The sequence below is a fragment of the Aythya fuligula genome, chromosome 5, assembly GCF_009819795.1.
Source record: "Aythya fuligula isolate bAytFul2 chromosome 5, bAytFul2.pri, whole genome shotgun sequence".
NCBI classification, from domain to species: domain Eukaryota; kingdom Metazoa; phylum Chordata; class Aves; order Anseriformes; family Anatidae; genus Aythya; species Aythya fuligula.
Genome location: NC_045563.1, coordinates 36,765,453 through 36,782,026, shown reverse-complemented (window position 1 = coordinate 36,782,026; position 16,574 = coordinate 36,765,453). Strand labels below are relative to the sequence as shown.

The window sequence follows — 16,574 nt, the reverse complement described above, 5'->3', positions numbered from 1 at the left end:
CAGCCGCTCGGCCGAGGGGGCGGCCATGGGACGGGGCCGCTGCGGGGCCCGGGGCGGCCGCGAGGGCTGAGGGGGGCGAGGGGAGGCTGAGGGGAACCCGGGTGGGCTGAGGGGAGCCGGGCTGAGGCGGGCAGCTCGCCGCCGGGCGCCATGGATGACTTCCCTGCCATCTGCCTGCTGTCCCTCGCCATGCTGCTGGCCTGCTATGTGGCGGGCATCATCCCGCTGGCCGTCAGCTTCTCCGAGGTGAGCGGGGCCCGGGGGGGCCGGGCCGGGCTGAGGCGCGCAGCGGGGAGCGGGGCTCGGCGCTCCCTGACAGGTCCTTGACGTGTACGGACGAGGTTATGGCCTCGGTTCGGTTTTACGCTTGCCGTAAGCTTGGTGCTGTAAGGAGCTGTCTGCTCGGCTGGTTTAGCAACGGAGCTGTGTCTCTGCGCTCGTTTTATCTGCAGACACCAGTCCTGGAAGCGTCTGATTAGCAGTTACAATCGTTTTGTTTAAAATAGTCGCTTAGGCCCCTGCTACGTGAGTAGTTTTAAACTGAAATGACTTTAGGCTGTTCATTATGTGGTCTGCAGAAAGCTTTCTAGGTGATGCTAGAGAAAAACGTCTCCTCCCCCTGGGTACTTATCATGGTTAAGTACAAATCAAATTAATGCTGTACGTAATAAACCCAGATGATAGAGAACAATAGAATTATTAATTAATACATTTCTTCAGATGAGTTTAACTGTGGACCTAATTGTGTTTTGATTTCATATTTCTATTCTTTTAATTACGCTTGAATATTCTTGAGAGTATGAAGCTCCAATAAAGCCAGGTATAACTAAACATCAGTGATGAAAAGGTTCAGACAAACAGCTCTCTGCTTTATTTCTGCAGGCAGTTGTACGTTTTCAGTTTAATCCCGATTTACATGAAGTACTCTAGGAGGCTAACCGTGGGCCAGAAACCACACTCTAGCAGTACTTGAGGCTCTCTGAAGCTGCAGCCTAAATGCTCAAAATAAAAACAAGTTGTTCAGGTAGTTCGAATCTTTTCCTTGGGTAACAAAGACTCACAGTGTTGACTGGAATGGGACTGTTTACTTTTTGCTAGGTCCAAGTAAGAGTTTCAGTGTCATGAACATTTAAACCAAGAAATAACTGAGCTGTGGAACAGCTTGCTGATTCGAGGAATTTAGGTTTTCCCTATGTATTTTTTAACAGCATTTACTGTGCTGTTCTTAAGAAGAGACACACAAGTGGTGTGGAACTGAAATAGTTGATTTCCGGGAACTTTTTGGAACTGAAATAGTTTGGCTTCCTGAATTAAACTAGATGACTTCCCTGTCAGGATAAGTTGCAGTTATTAGGTCGCTGTATTCACTGTTTTGAAGTATTTCGTATTGAAAAAGAAATGCAGACTTCTCTTGAAATAGTAATTTGTTAGTGTTTATTATTTTAATGCATTTTTAAAATTCACAGATGTCCAAATTGAAGCCGCGCTCCGTATTTGCACTAGTAATAAAGCATTAGTACTTGAGGTGTTTTTTGGTAAATGCACACACACAAATGCATGCACACAGTGTAAAAGAGATTATAGTGCTGCAGTATAAAATCATCTTGTTTTCATTCTGAAACATCATATTTTGGCAAAACTACTCTGGGAACAGTGGGTGTGGAAGATTATCTTTTCATCTAGATTGGCACTGCTTAATGATTTATCAAGTGCAATTGTCATACATGCAACTGTACCATGCATGTTGATGGAAACTTGGCATCTTTTGCATATTAGTACTCACGTTTTCCCCAGTGATGCTGTGATTGTTTCCTGATGGTCCCAGTTGGCTTCCTTTCAGAAAGCTGGTTGTGTTGTCGAGAGGTTATGCTGTTTTTCTATGCCAACGTCACCTGTGTAGGCGAGATAAAGAGGGCAGGTAGCACGACGTGTCTGTGCTACAAGTGGTTTCACAATATTTGAGCACAGACCTTTGTCTCCAGGGCTCTGGTAGCTATTTGGCGGCACGCAGTCCTCTTGTGTGTGGAAGGTGATAGTTTTGCCACAAAATAGGTGATACCCGATTGTTAGGAGGACCTAATTTTGCACGGTTACTATACGCACTGTGTTACAGCCTAGTTCAGGAGTGACCTCTGCAAGTTGTCATATTTTGCAGTCTAGCAGATGATGCCTATATAATTGCATTTTCAGCACGTGACTTTGACTCTAGCCTGCCAATGTTGTGTTCACAGGGAAGCAAAAAATATTACAAACTGTTCTTATGTTGGTGAAACAGAATTTGGTCAAACAGTACTGCAGTTAAGTTGAGCATCTCTGGCTTTTATGTTTTGTTTGGTCCAAAATTAGAATATAACTAGGAAAACAGCCGTTACTTATGGTATCGAATGTCTACCTACCCTTTGTGATTTTTTTTTTAAGCATGTTGAAACTTTTTCTGGAGTATAAACTAAACTATTTTTGTTTACTGTACTTTAAAAGCATTAAGTTTATGTAATTTTTGTTAAGATTTAATTACAAATTTGCAAAACCAACCAACTGGCATGTATTTTAAAAGCTCTCTTTGCGGGGGGGGGGAAGAGGGATGGCTGTGGTTTGTAATTCAGTAAGTTTATACTTACTGAATAAAACTTAATTTGATGCCTTTTTGAATACATGGAACACATCATCAGATCTTTCAAATACACAAAAGTACATTTCTCTTTAATTATCTTTTATTCACAACTGTTTTTTAAATAAGCTCTTCTTCAGTGATACTGTATTAAACACAATGCCATTAAAATATGGCAGTTTTAGGACAGACTTTTGTGCAAGGGTTGTTTTAGAGACTGAAATGTAGTTCATCTCATGTAACAGTCTTGTAACAGGTTAACTTTGTTGTGTCTCTCAAAACTTGTAGGTGACTTTTGTGCTCTAAAATCTTCCTTTTATTCTTCCTGCAGTCCTGAAGCTTTTCTTAGCCTTTTTCTGTTATCTAAATATAGCTGACTTTGTGGTTTGTACTCTTATTTGACCAACGTATTTGCATCTGTAGAGGCGTTTATATTTTTGTATCTCTCATTTTTCTGTCTTTTGGCAATTTGCTTCATTTATATATTTTCCTTTGTTATTTTGTCTGACGTTTTCAGGAATGGGTGATTTATCCTGTGTTGTGCTGTACCTACAAGAGGTTTTAGGGAACTTACAAGTTTAAGTAGGTTTCTAGTGGGAAGGATGTTTAATGGGTATTTGATAACAAACCCAGAGCAGAGATAAAGTACAGAATTGTGAACATGCCGCACTTCAAATGTATTCTCCATGATCCTTTGTCTCTGCAGGCTTTGCAATTTGAGGTCTTGGGCGTGAATTAGCCCCAAATAACTATTAGTGTCAATTATAACAATTCTGGCTGTTGTCAAGTATGCACCGCTTCACTTCTCTGATGTTGCCAGTCTAATGGGCTGTCTCCAACTTTCATTGCCTATTTCAGCTGTTTGTAGTGGACACTGGGTGCGTTCACATTTCAGCAAGTTAATTGTTAGAAATACAGGACTATACAACTGGATCTCTTGAATACGAATCAGCAAGAGGTTTTGTGGATCATTCTCTCTCCTCCACTCCACTTTGTCCCTACCCCGTTTCCCTTACTCTCCCTTCTTAACAGTGGTTAAGCGTTTTCATTCTTAAAGGTGATGCTTGTTTTGTGCTTGCTTGCAGGAGAGATTAAAGTTGGTGACCGTTCTGGGTGCCGGGCTGCTGTGCGGAACTGCCTTGGCTGTCATTGTGCCCGAAGGAGTACATGCACTTTATGAAGACATCTTGGAGGGTAAGAACCAAAACTATGGCTCTAGATAGCCTTGTTCAAGGTAACTTAGGCCACAGCTTTATTATTTACTGGGGCCTGTTTGTAGGGCTTTTAACATAAGATTGGCAGGGGCTTTCACAGTACGGCACAAAGCCAGCATACAAACACAGAACTGCCATACGTAAGATACTGTACGTTTCTGGTGGTTTGGGAGAGGAGTGTGATCAGGCTGGGGATCGGTCGGGTGATTCTTGCTAAGCGATCCCGTCGCTTGCAGGTCCAGCTTAACAGACTGCTCATGGAACCATAACACATTACGCTGGGTCATGTGTAATTTTTCTTATTGTGGGGAGAGTTAAACTTTAACTTTCACCGGAACTTCTGATGAGGTGTAGGGATGTCTTTGGGTGAGAATGGACTCATCGACTATTTGCTGTTGCATTTCGTAACGTAGATCACTTCTCATTTCAGCAATTGCTGGAAGTGCTTTTTGGATCTACGTGTACTTGCCATGTAATAGTTTTCTCTTTTGAAACTGAAGAACTTACTGAAGTACAGACAGAACACTGGATGGCAGCTGCTGTTCCTGCCCACAGCAAGCTGGGGGGCTGTTCCAAGCCAGTTAAAATGGTCTGAAGTAGGAACCAAGATAACTTAAGGCACCTGACTGAAAATTTTGGTTACGTGGGGCTAATTCACAGAGTAGGAGGCATTTCTATCTTGGGTGGTATAAATACATCTTGTACCCAGAAGTCTTGGAAAATCCTCAGATTGAGGTTATGACCTTATTTTGAATAGTTGGGGCCTGTTACCTTTGTTTGCAGTGCCCTTTGAATCTTGCTTTAGCTTGGCGTGATGTGCTATCACATTACCTTCTGACAACTTTCTGATCTGAGCACACTGGGAGGTATCACACATGCAGTGGTAAACAGCAACAACTTAACGGTCACAGGAGTAAGGCCTATGAAGTTGAGACTAGAGAAATCAGCAATTGTCCGATGTACCATTGGTCCTAATCTGTAATTGAGAGATAATTGCAATACTCTGTTTTTTGTGTGCTACTGCATCTTTCTTAATTCAACAACCTTTTACATTTCTTTTTAGGAGTATGCTTTCATCTATTGTGCTTTAGTTTCCACAAAATTTATATGGTGTTTCACTTATCTTCTGTTTACTTCAAATCTATAAAATCATCCATTATCAAGAAGTAAAAGAACCTCTGATTATGCCTTTATACTGTACTGTAATTTGTGCACTCCAATGTAGGATGTCTCTAATGAGCTGTAGTTGTGGGCTTGCTCTTCATTCCATTTTAATTCAAAGTAGAATAAATTTTCTTCTAATGATACGGATAGCAGTAAATACAATTACTGTGAATATTTGCATATTTTTCACTAAATACGGTGTACAGTTCACATTTAATATCTACATTCAGATGTTTAGAGCTGTTAATCTATATTTTTATAATACATTATCAGGGGAAATGTCAGAGGTATTTACCTACTAAAAAAGATTTTTTTTTCCTGTGAATGACTTCAGGCTCAATTCCGAGCTCACAGTATTATGGGTGAAGTGATTCTGTCTGTAAAGAAACGTGTAAGTGACATTAAGAGAATGATCTTTTCCAGAGAATTCTCCCTTCTGTGGTTGTCTTTGTAGTTTAATTTTGTCCAACACATTACACTTGCTAATCAAAACCTAAGTCATTGTTTTCATTTCTTGTAGATGCAAGAGAGAATGAGATTTTATTCATTTTTTATTGCAGAGAGGCAAAATGCACAGATATTACGGATTTAACTACAAAAATACTTGTGATACCTTTCTTAGAGAAGTAGGACATACAAAGTTAAGCGTAAGATTCTTAGAACGTATCAGCTTTCATTACAGCTCTTGCAACGTACCCATTTACGTCACTAAGTCTGGAAAGGTGCTGAAGGGAACACTGAGGCTTAAGGCTGTATATGGTGTACACACACACATGTATGTATGTGGGCTGTGTTTGCCCAGTTCCAAGTGTAATTTAGCTCTGGTTTCCTGTTATCAGTACAAGAGTTTGCCATTGTTACAAAAGTCACTTACCCTTCTGTATCTTCCCTCAGGCTGCAGAATAAGTAACTGCTCATTTTTTGACCTCTTAGGCTTCAAGGAGAGCAAACAGCATGCCATGAATCAGATTAGTATTTGCTCATAAACCTATTTATGCACGTATGTACGTAGTGAAACCAAGTATTACCAATACATAAAATTCCTTGGTGACTGTGGTCCTTTGTTTTAACTGGTGAAACTGCATGACTTTGGTTGCTGCGAATTACCCACGACGTCTTAAATCTTGAAATAATGTGAAGCGATGCTATCTTTTTTTATAGAGATGGCAACAATATTGTTTGGTCTAAATTGATTTATTGGTTGATCTTGTGCAGCAAAGAGAGGCTGGTGAAATCTTTCAAAGATTCTAGTGCTCTTTGTCTGTAGTAATGGCATGGTGCCAACATCTTGTGCAGGAGGGTGGTACGACTGAGGCAAATCCAAGAACGTGTGAATACTCCAGCATAAAGATGACTTGAATCAGTCACGTTTTTGCTGTTAGTGTCTAAAACTTCAGAGCTGCCAACCAAAAAACCTGCCCAAAATGACAGTTTTGCTTTTGTCACTTACACCACAGATGTTAGAAAAGGCATGATGTGCTGTGCTCCATTTTGTTTCTTGCTGTTCTTTTTTCAAAAAGGTGAGAGATATTATTCTACTTTTTTTAGGTAGCAGCATATCTAGAATAAACCTTAAAAGTGCAGACAGATTTTGTGTTGAAGTATAGTGATTATTCACGTCTCGATTCATTACATCCTTACCTTGATTCAGGCACAACAAATTGGCTCTTCAGAAGTCAGAAAGCTTTCCAGAGCTGAACTATAATTCCTTCCAAGCCCATGCTTGTTCTCATACTGAGAAAACATTGGTTGCTGTTAGACCAGTGAAACAATCTAGTTAATATTCTACTTCCTTAAGTGCTGTATGCTAATCCTGTTAGTCCTTTTACCCTTAAATGAGATTAAAATTAAACTAAAATCAGTAACATTATTTACAGTGAAGACTTCAGAATTTCTGATGGAAACTGATGGAAATTTCTGACGGAAGTGAGAATTGCTGATGGAAACTTGCTTAATCAGTGCTCTTTGATATTGTAATCAAAGCATTGCTGCCCTGTGTAATAGCAAGGAGTACGAAGTGAAACCTAGGTGTTTGTGTTACTGTTTCAAGTCATTTTTTCAGAAAAAAGAGATTTTTAAAGATGGAGTACAACTGGTGGATAAGGTCAAGGAGATCATTCTAAACTTGATATAGTATTTAAAAGGGGTAAGAAAAGTGATGAATACATAAGGAGTGACAACTGGATCGTGTGGATTGAGCAAATGCAGTAGAGAGGAACCCGAGGAAGAGATTGGAAATACCAATAAACTCCAAATCTTCCCCTTAGTTAAAAATAAACAAAAAAAAGTATTGCTGTACATGCATAAGGCATGATTGAATGCTTGTGGGCAGCGTGATCCTGTCCTTGCTTCCCCAAGTTATTTGCTGAAAGATTTGCTCAAGTAGGAGAAATGTTGAGACATGTTTGTATCTTGCCTGTGATGCCCAGATGTCTCTTAGAGTAGCTGCTAATTGCTACTAATCACAGAATGGCTGAGGTTGGAAGGGACTCTAGAGGACATCTGCTCCAACCCTCTGCTCTAGTGGGGCCACCCGGAGCAGCATGCCCAGGACCATGTCCAGGCAGCTTTTGAAGATCTCCTGTTGCAACTGCAAGGCTTACAAACTCTGGGCAACCTGTGTTGGTGCTCGCTCACAGTTCCAATGAACAAAGTCTTTTTTTTTTTTTTTCCTCGTGTTCAGAGGGACCCTCCTGTGTTTCTGTTTGTTCCTATTGACTCTTGTCCTCTCTCTGGGTACTATGCAGTACCTGGGGACTTGATTCAAAATTTCTTATTCCTGATCTTTGCTTGTGCCTTTCAAGTAGTGTATTTCTTTATGTCTAGGCCTTCCTTCTGCCAACAGCAAATGCCACATTTAGCCCACTGTCTCCTAATCTGTTTGTTTGGCTGCCGCAGGGAAGCATCGCCCAGTGAGTGAGATGCAGCACGTGGTGGAGTCTGAGAAGGTCGCAGAAATCCCAGTTGTACACGAGTATGGCCACGACCATTCCAGGTTGCACGCCTACATTGGTGTTTCCCTTGTCCTTGGCTTTGTCTTCATGCTCCTGGTTGACCAGATAGGCAGCTCTCATGTGCACTCTACAGATGGTAAGTAGAGAAACATTTGGTTATTCTTGCTAATTAGTTCTAATTAGCAAGGTGCAACATTTTTCTATGCTACTGGGATTTAATTTGACCAGTCACATCCAGAATTTCAGTAGGTGCTGTTCAAACATAAAGCAGGGTCTGTGTGAAATGTTTGTGCTGGAAATCTGTCCTGGAATCCAGCATAATTTGAGAGCTTGCTTCATTAATGTAAAATAACTGCAGGCATGTGTATTGTGTGCGTGGAGGGTGACTTGACACCGGAGTTATTGTCTGTTTTACAGTATCACCCATAGGGTTTTTCTGTGGCTTTCCCAAAAACTTCAGGTTAGTCTTACCATCATTATTTTTCCTACTTAATTGTCATACGTGAAGGCAAAATTTGCAAAAATAAAAAAATAAAAAAAAAATTATCACAAGACTGCAGAAAGAACTACATTTCAGCTCTGGTCCTTTGCTGTAACTGCACGGCTGGGCTCCTGTATTAAGTCTACAGCCTCACTTCCTGTGAAGTCCAAAGATTTCTCAACTTACTGCAAGATTCTCAAAATGCCCCCAGTTGCCCTTGTTTCTTGCTGCAGCTTCAGGCCCAGACTGTAGCTTAAAATGCTCCAAAGGTATTTTGTCATCAAGAAAGGTATTTATTGCCTCTGGCTGCTCATTTTTTCCCCACGTAGTCTCTTCTGTTAGTAGAATTTGTCCCTCCAAAATTAAGGAACACATATGACAAGAAAAAAGGAGCTGGGGTGGGGAAATGTTTTGTTTGGATCCTTAGCAGTTCATGGTGCAGCTGCACAAATGCTTGTATGGGGTCAGTGTGATGGGACAATTATGAGGCAAGTTCAGTGGCTGTGTCTTTCTCTAAACTAGAGAAATTCTGGAGGCTGGAACGGAGGTACGAACTTAAATGTGACTGTCCCCTTGACTTTTAGTTCTGATCAATCAGTGCAGTTGAAGAACTTGAGAAAACGTGTTTTGTGACTGATCTCCTGTTTGACACGAGTATACCATCCCAGTCATCTGGTGCAATTGCTCACGTAGGCTCTCCCTCATAAGGAAGACCAATCTAATGGAAGAGAGTACGTTAATTTTTTTAGCCAGCTCACTTCCTTGATATGAGACTTCAGGAGGAAAGGAACAGTATTTTTCTCTTTTGGCAGCAGTGCAGACTTGTTAAAATAGCTGTGTAAGCATGCTTGCAGTCTAATTAAATAATTCCTGTTTAACTATTCTGGAATTAAACAGTTGAATAATGTAAGTCCTATGCAAATATAGAAGCATCACTGTGATAAACAATGGAGCTTCCTCGTATCACTTTCACTGTCTTTCACTGCAACTGCTGGTTGCAGTCACAGTGGATGTATGTGCTGGGCTATATAATTAGCTGACATGAAAATGTCCTCAGAGTAGTTGTCAAACAGCTGCAGTCAAAGCACTGGGTCAGGAAAATTACTGAAATCTTTGCAGCTGCCCCCACAAGAAGTAGCATTTATTGCTTACTGGGAATTCCCAGAGAATCAGTGCAGCAGGGACTGTCACAGATTGTCACCTGAAGGAAAACTGGGCTGGGTGGGGGGAAGCATCCTGACCGTTGGAGTAACTTGAGTTTGGGATCTGAAAGCTAAATTTTCTTCCCCTTGATAGCAAAGAACTTCAAGGTTCAGTTTCAGGAGCTTAAGAAAAACAGCTAGTATTGCCTGTATCAGTGATCCTGTAAGTTACAAATAATAATCTATGATTCTGTTATTTGTTGATGGAATTTTGGGTTATTTGAAGGTGATAAGTATCAAACTGTTTTAGAATAAATTTAATGCAGAAATTCAAGAGCTGATAGTTTCGAATACAGCTGCCTAAACTGCTTAGCACAGGTAAGTGATGTGCAATTATACTTATAATTTTTCTTCCAGCATAATTTGTTTATTTGTTCTCATTATGTTTGCTTTCCTCATGACCATTTCAGATCCAGAAGCTGCTAGATCGGGCAACTCCAAGATCACCACAACACTGGGATTAGTGGTCCATGCTGCAGGTAATGAGGGACTTCTTGTTAGAACTTGAGGAGGGCTTCTGTTGCTCTGTGGCGTGTCCCTAGGTGCAATAGAAACGCTTGCATTTTAGTTTAGAAGGTGGTTTTTTTTTATAAGCAAAAAAGAGGGGAAAGAACTAAGGCTTTTTACCAAAAGTGGCTAAGAAAACATACTCCAGTACTCAGAATGTTTCAGAGAATTTTGAGTGCTGTGTTTTCCCTTCTTTATTTTTCCAGTCTAAAATATTGTGTGACACTTTCTGCCTGTCCTTTGCTGGCTGCTGTAGCTGCAGGATTTCAGTACGTGCATACTCATTTAATATGTAGGATGAAATACGTTTGGGTTTCTCATCAGTAGAGATGTGTTTTAAAAAATAAAAAATAATATCTTGTGGAAAAAGGAAATGATAGGGTGGAGCTTAAAGGTTTGACTGAAACATTTATGTTGATTTACAGGGATTGAAAAAATTAAACTTGTATTGCAGTTAGCCCATGTTCATGTTGTAATCCTTCATTATATATCCGTAGTGTAAATATGATACCTTTTAATCTCTTCTGCTGACAGTTACCATGTAAATGTCTTAATTTTGATCAAAAGGTATGTCACTAAATGAAGTGTCTACATAGTACGGATTAATACAGTATCTATTTCCTATTTCATTTAGATGATAAAATTGTTAAATGGTACTAAAATAATGTATTTAAACATTCATTTGAAGAATAGTAATTAAAGTTCTTTTAATGTTAAGAATCTAAAGCAGCTTTAAAAAATGTATACAGACAGCATTTCTACCACAGAAAAATAAAATTAATAAAGTTGTTATTTGATTCTAATTTGTCAGACTTTGTCAATGCTGTATACGTTCTCCTTATAATTTTTATGGGCTTGGGGAAAGTGATACAGCTCCTGTTGTGGGTTGTCTGAAATCCTCAAGTTGTTTTACCTGAAGAAACAAAGGGGAATGAATGACATGCTGAGCTGGTTTATTTAATAGTATTTTGAGTAATGGGACTTCGCAAATGTTTCGTGATCCCAGCCATTATGGGGGGCAGCTGAAATTTACATGGAGGAATAATCCAGGAACTTTTACTTCTCTTTCAGCCGATGGTGTTGCGTTGGGAGCAGCAGCTTCTACTTCTCAGACTAGTGTCCAGTTAATAGTGTTTGTTGCAATTATGTTGCACAAGGTAAGTCAACAACCAAAAATCTGTTCTTTAGTCATTAAAAACTGTTAAAGCATACAGGCATTACTGAAGATCTTAAATTTGATTGATGGTGTGATCTGGAAGTGTGTCATCCCATTGAAATGAACAGGTTGGCAGTACAACTTCAAGGACCAAAAAGCACTGGTATGTGTATGACAGAACAGTAAGTGATAGATGTAAGTCTGAATGAGGTGCAAATGAGAAGAAATTCAGACTTCTTACTGCCTAATTTGTCTGTAGTTGTTGGGAGGAGTCTCCCAAATGCAGGGATAGAAGAACAGCTCATTAAGAAATATGGCAGCTTCGCGTTACTTTTTGAAACAAGGTGTGTTTTGGTGTTCTTTTAGATAGTATTTTTGGTGGGGAGGGATGGGTTTTTCTTTTTCTTTTTCTTTTTTTTTTCTTCTTTTTCTTTAAGGATTCTTGTTGTTATAAAAGATGTTTTCAAGCAAGATGTGGATGGCGGACCACAGGATTATATGCTAGTATTTTCAAGGACACAAAATATTTTTATGCTGTTACACAGCTTTTTTTTTTTTTTGCCTCTGTTCTCAAAAAAGTGAGAAGGATATTCATGTTATGAAGGGTTTCACAGTGTATGGGGTTAGTCTTTTGAAACTACATAATAATGGAGTGCTAGAAAATAACTTCTGATTACCTGTGTTATTGTAGTAGCTTCAACATCAATCATGACGCTTCTGCAAGAAAAAACTGTGAAACATTTTTTTTAATGATAACAGGCAAGCAGTGAAGATGGGAAGATCTTTTTTCCTTAATGTTTATTCAAAGATTGGCTATATAAGTGTGCTGATGCACATAACTTATGGCAATACATACATATATTACAATAGTTAGTCATGTGTATATTCAAGCACAATTTTGGATTATTATATGCCCAAAATGTTTGGAAATTCAGGTTTAGTACGTCTTCTGTTCAATGTTCATGCAATAAACCATTCTTCATGTAAACCTCTTCAAAGGTGGTGATAACAATGTCACATGTTGCTGTGAAGCTTATTTCACAGCTAATGCTAGACATAATTTTTCCTCTTTTATTTGTAATGTTCAAGTTAACTGGCTTCTTAAGTTTTGCAGTTGCACAATTTTAAAAGAGAACTTTTCCCCAAAAGATTATCAAGAAATATGTGATATTTAAAGAGTTTCTTTTTGGTCATTTTTTGATTCTTTTCTTCTGATCCAGATTGATGGTCATCTTTCTCACTTTTTCCCCTCACTCATTTTCTTTCTTTTATTTCTTTAAAAAAAAAAAGACTGCACATAAAACCAGTGCTAATACATATTAGTTGGTCTTGAATAGTATTGTCTAGGTGGAATTGTACTGTCTGTGTGTGAGTAAAAATACAGTAAACTGTATGAGCAGGACAGCCACACCTTGTGAATAAGAAACTGGATGTTAGTGGGGGGAATACAAAAGTATTTGCTTCACAGTGGGAATAAAAGTATAACTGAATGATGAACAAACCAAAGGAGCTCTTCAGTCGTTGTTCATTTGCTATCTCTCTTTGGGAACCTTTTCCTTTCCATTTAAATGTAGATTTTTTTCTGTTTCAACTTTATAAAAAAAATAAATCTAAGAATGCATAATATCAGGATGGAAAAAAAAAAGAAATTACATAAGTTAATGGAAATTTAGGGAGTATAGCAACCACTCAAGTCAGAATGAACATCTGAGCATTTATGACTACACAAATATCTTTACTTGTGGTACCTTTCCCAGTGTTGCACTAATAGAATAACATTGTGAATCTGTAACTGCAGACCTTCCTCTAGAATCAGCATGAGAATAGTCTAAACTCTTGCTTCTATCCCTTCTTTTTGCAAAGAAATTATTGGCAATAGAAGTAGAGCAATCCGTATCTGAGAGTCTGCAGTTGGAGTTTATAATGAAGAAATTCATGGAATAAACTTCTAAAATGTGTTGCTACCCCCAAAAAGATGGGTCATAAAACAGGGCTAGGACTGCAGTTTGGTGAGATGGACAGGATTTTCTTAACTCACAGTTCACATGTCTTTTTTTCTGGAGACCTTTAAATATTTTTTTGTGTCTTACTGCAACACAAATAAATAAAATAGTTTGTAGGCTGATGAAAATACAAAATATAATTTACTTGAATGATAGGCAGAACATGGCTTTCTATTAGGTAGTGTTCCTAAGGCAGAGCATTGTATAGGATTTTGTTTATCTGGGTTAACTGAAACATGTAAGTGCCTTCCCCAAATTTCTTCAAAATCTGTGCATTTCAGTGAAGTAAGTCATATTTCAACTTAATCTTTATCATGTGTTTTAGGTAATTTTAGAATGAATTGTATTACCAGTAAATAGTATTTTTTTTGCAGGCACCGGCTGCCTTTGGCCTGGTTTCCTTCCTGATGCATGCTGGGCTGGAACGGAATCGAATTAGAAAACACTTGCTGGTCTTCGCATTGGCAGCACCTGTTATGTCCATGGTGACATACCTGGGGCTAAGCAAGGTAGGTCTGCGATGTTTGTCCTGCCCAAAACATAGGTTAGTGGTGGAGTTCAGGGAAAGGAGTATCATACAAGGTTCATAATTCTCTGCCCCATCAGCTTTATAATGTCACTATCCCCATGTGACGTGGAAGACATTAAGCAACATACTGAACTACTGTCACTGTGAGAGAAGGAGATTTGATAGAAGTCCTGTTGTGTCTGGACCTTTATAGAATTGTTTCATTATTGGTTGAAGAACTTCTGCTCATCTTCATTTTTCGCTCTTTGTGTTTTTTTCCCATTTCACAGAGTAGCAAAGAAGCCCTTTCAGAAGTCAACGCCACCGGAGTTGCTATGCTTTTTTCTGCTGGGACTTTTCTTTACGTTGCCACAGTTCACGTCCTCCCAGAAGTAGGAGGAATTGCTCATAGCCACAAACCTGAATCAACTGGAGGAAAAGGACTCAGCCGTCTGGAGGTGGCAGCCCTAGTCTTAGGATGCCTTATTCCTCTAGTTTTGTCCATTGGACACCATCACTAAGAGCGCGAATTTCACCGTTCTCCTCCTTGATCTGACATGAGCAGTAAATGTCGGCTGCTCCCTTTATCACTGTCTGTCTTATCCATCATCCATCCCATCTACTTTATGGAGTTCAGAGGGAACCTTGATTGCAAAATGAGGAATACTGGGAAAATTTTTAGTGTAGCAAAATGTACTTTGGCAGCCGGACATAAATTCTATGTAACTCTTCTGAAGACATTTGCTATTTTAATTGTTACTTCTGGCCCTATTCTCAGGGAAGACGGAATTTGGAATTTGAGAAAGGTGAGTGGGGAAGAACATAGCGACTCATCATGAAATTGCAATCACCAAAGTATCCTGCAGTTCAGCTTTCAAAGCTGAGAGCAAAAACAAAGGATGGCTGCCTTTTGAGAGGTTGAAGTCTTCTTACTAATGAAGAAGGGGGCTCTCCCCCATCGGTTCCATGTTGTCTTGGCAACGTGAACGGTTCTTGTAATGTTTGTCATTAATTGTATTGTGAAAGCGGGCTGCACTCAGAATTCTGGACAACAGTGCTATTGTGACAGGTGTCATTGATAGGAATGAAATGCTGTAGAGAAAGCGTAGGATTAGAGTAGGAAATCAGCTGGTTAAAAGTGCAGAAATGAATTTTGCAGTGTATTCCATTATTTAAGGGATAGAAGCAAGGAGAGTATTGTTCTGATTATTTATGCAATTGTTAATGAGTTTTAAACAGGCAGTATTTACTGGGAGATGGTCTTCTGCCAAGTAAAGCATAGGCACCAAAATGTTAGCGGGAATTAGGTATTTGTAACTGTGATTACACTACTGCTACTCTTGAGAGAGATCCGTGTTGTCCTTTGAAATCAAGCTGTTCTGGGCTCTGAGGAGTAAAACTCTGATGGAAGCAGCTGTTGAGGGACCAGAGAACTTTACTAGCTCATTTTCAAGAGTCTGAACCACTGAGATCAGTGGTGTGTGTGTTTCTCATCAAATAAAATGTATTAAGGCTAACGTAACAAGATCTATAGATAAATATTTATGTTACAGGTAGAGTACAAAGTGTTTCTAACGCAGTTCTAAACAAACAAACAAAAAAGAACAGGCAAGCAAGCAGAACCTGGTGGGTTTCCAGTGGACCTGTTAGACATTTTGCTTTTCCTTTGGGAATCCTGCTTTCACCTTTTACTGATAATCATTAGATTCGGTGAATCTACTTGAAGACTTATTGCCAACTGCTGACGCCTCTCACTGCAGATGGGTGATACAAGATCCATCCCTTTCCAAGCCACAGCATTTTCTTGTCAGGCACCTTTTCTCTTATGCAAATTATATTACACTTTAATAACTGTAGTGCATTGAAAAGTCAGGAATGCTTGATGTGCACAGACTCAACATAAAATTATTTCTTTAGGGGAAATTTTTTAATGCTGTACCCTTTTTGAGCTATACTTTTTCTGCAGTTTTTAAAGCTAACATTGCCAAATAATTTTTTTTAAAATGGATTTTCAAAGCCTGAGATCTTTCCTGAAGTGCTTATTGTTTCAGTTTGAATGAGCGTGTCTTTTTTCATGCCATTTATTGCTTATACTACACAGGCCATTGTGCCTTTTAACTTCCACACATTTTTGTCACCGTCCTATTTGTCTAATAGCCCGGTAATGGGCATGGCCTGGTTCTTGGCCTAGTGATGCTCCATCTGTTGGCTTTGTAACAATGCAGGCGTATCCCAGGAGTGCACCCAGTATTGATCCCCAGGAGAGCTTGTTCATTTGTGCATTTTACAATATGTTAGATGAACTTAAGTATCGTTGAAAAATTACTAGAAACGATCTTCTCCCACAAGATACCATTTTCAGATAGAATTTCAGGCCTAAACAATCATCTTTGGCATTAGAGCTTCAAAAGTTAATCCCGTTTTGAACAGTCACTGCAAAATTAGTGATGCAGATGAGATCCTCTGCTGCACATCCTTAAACTGTTTTTACAACATATGTATGCAACAAGTAACTTACTAGTTGTTATCTGTTAAAAGGTTCAGTGAACAGGTTACTGACACATGCGAGTGACATACAGGGGTATTTACACCAGAGCTCCCGGTGTTCTTTCTCATTTCTCTTTATCTTCTTCCTTTGTGATGTCACTATTTTACCTTGCTTAACCCTTCCTTTTGTTTCCAGGAGCTGAAGAGTTTGCATGATCTGTAAAAAAGCAAAAGCAGGAAATAAGTTAGAGCAGCAACAGGTGCTTGAATTCTGTAGAACAGCAGTTTTT

At 39.2% G+C, this 16,574-nt stretch overlaps 1 protein-coding gene across 1 annotated transcript; it reads left to right on the top strand.

Annotated features, from left to right (window-relative positions):
- Nucleotides 1-110: 110 nt before the first annotated feature.
- Nucleotides 111-15,744, top strand: SLC39A9 (solute carrier family 39 member 9). Its single transcript, XM_032188316.1, has 7 exons — nucleotides 111-246; nucleotides 3,694-3,802; nucleotides 7,885-8,076; nucleotides 10,034-10,102; nucleotides 11,202-11,287; nucleotides 13,664-13,798; nucleotides 14,088-15,744. The coding sequence occupies exons 1-7, from the start codon at nucleotides 151-153 to the stop codon at nucleotides 14,316-14,318; spliced, it is 918 nt and encodes a 305-aa protein (XP_032044207.1). The 5' UTR covers nucleotides 111-150; the 3' UTR covers nucleotides 14,319-15,744.
- Nucleotides 15,745-16,574: the final 830 nt, after the last annotated feature.

Excerpts from the sequence above, each read along its gene's own strand:
- SLC39A9 (XM_032188316.1), top strand. The coding sequence starts at position 151 with ATGGATGACTTCCCTGCCATCTGCCTGCTGTCCCTCGCCATGCTGCTG. Across the intron at positions 247-3,693 it reads TGGCCGTCAGCTTCTCCGAG|GAGAGATTAAAGTTGGTGAC; the intron begins GTGAGCGGGGCC and ends GCTTGCTTGCAG. Across the intron at positions 3,803-7,884 it reads TTATGAAGACATCTTGGAGG|GGAAGCATCGCCCAGTGAGT; the intron begins GTAAGAACCAAA and ends TGGCTGCCGCAG.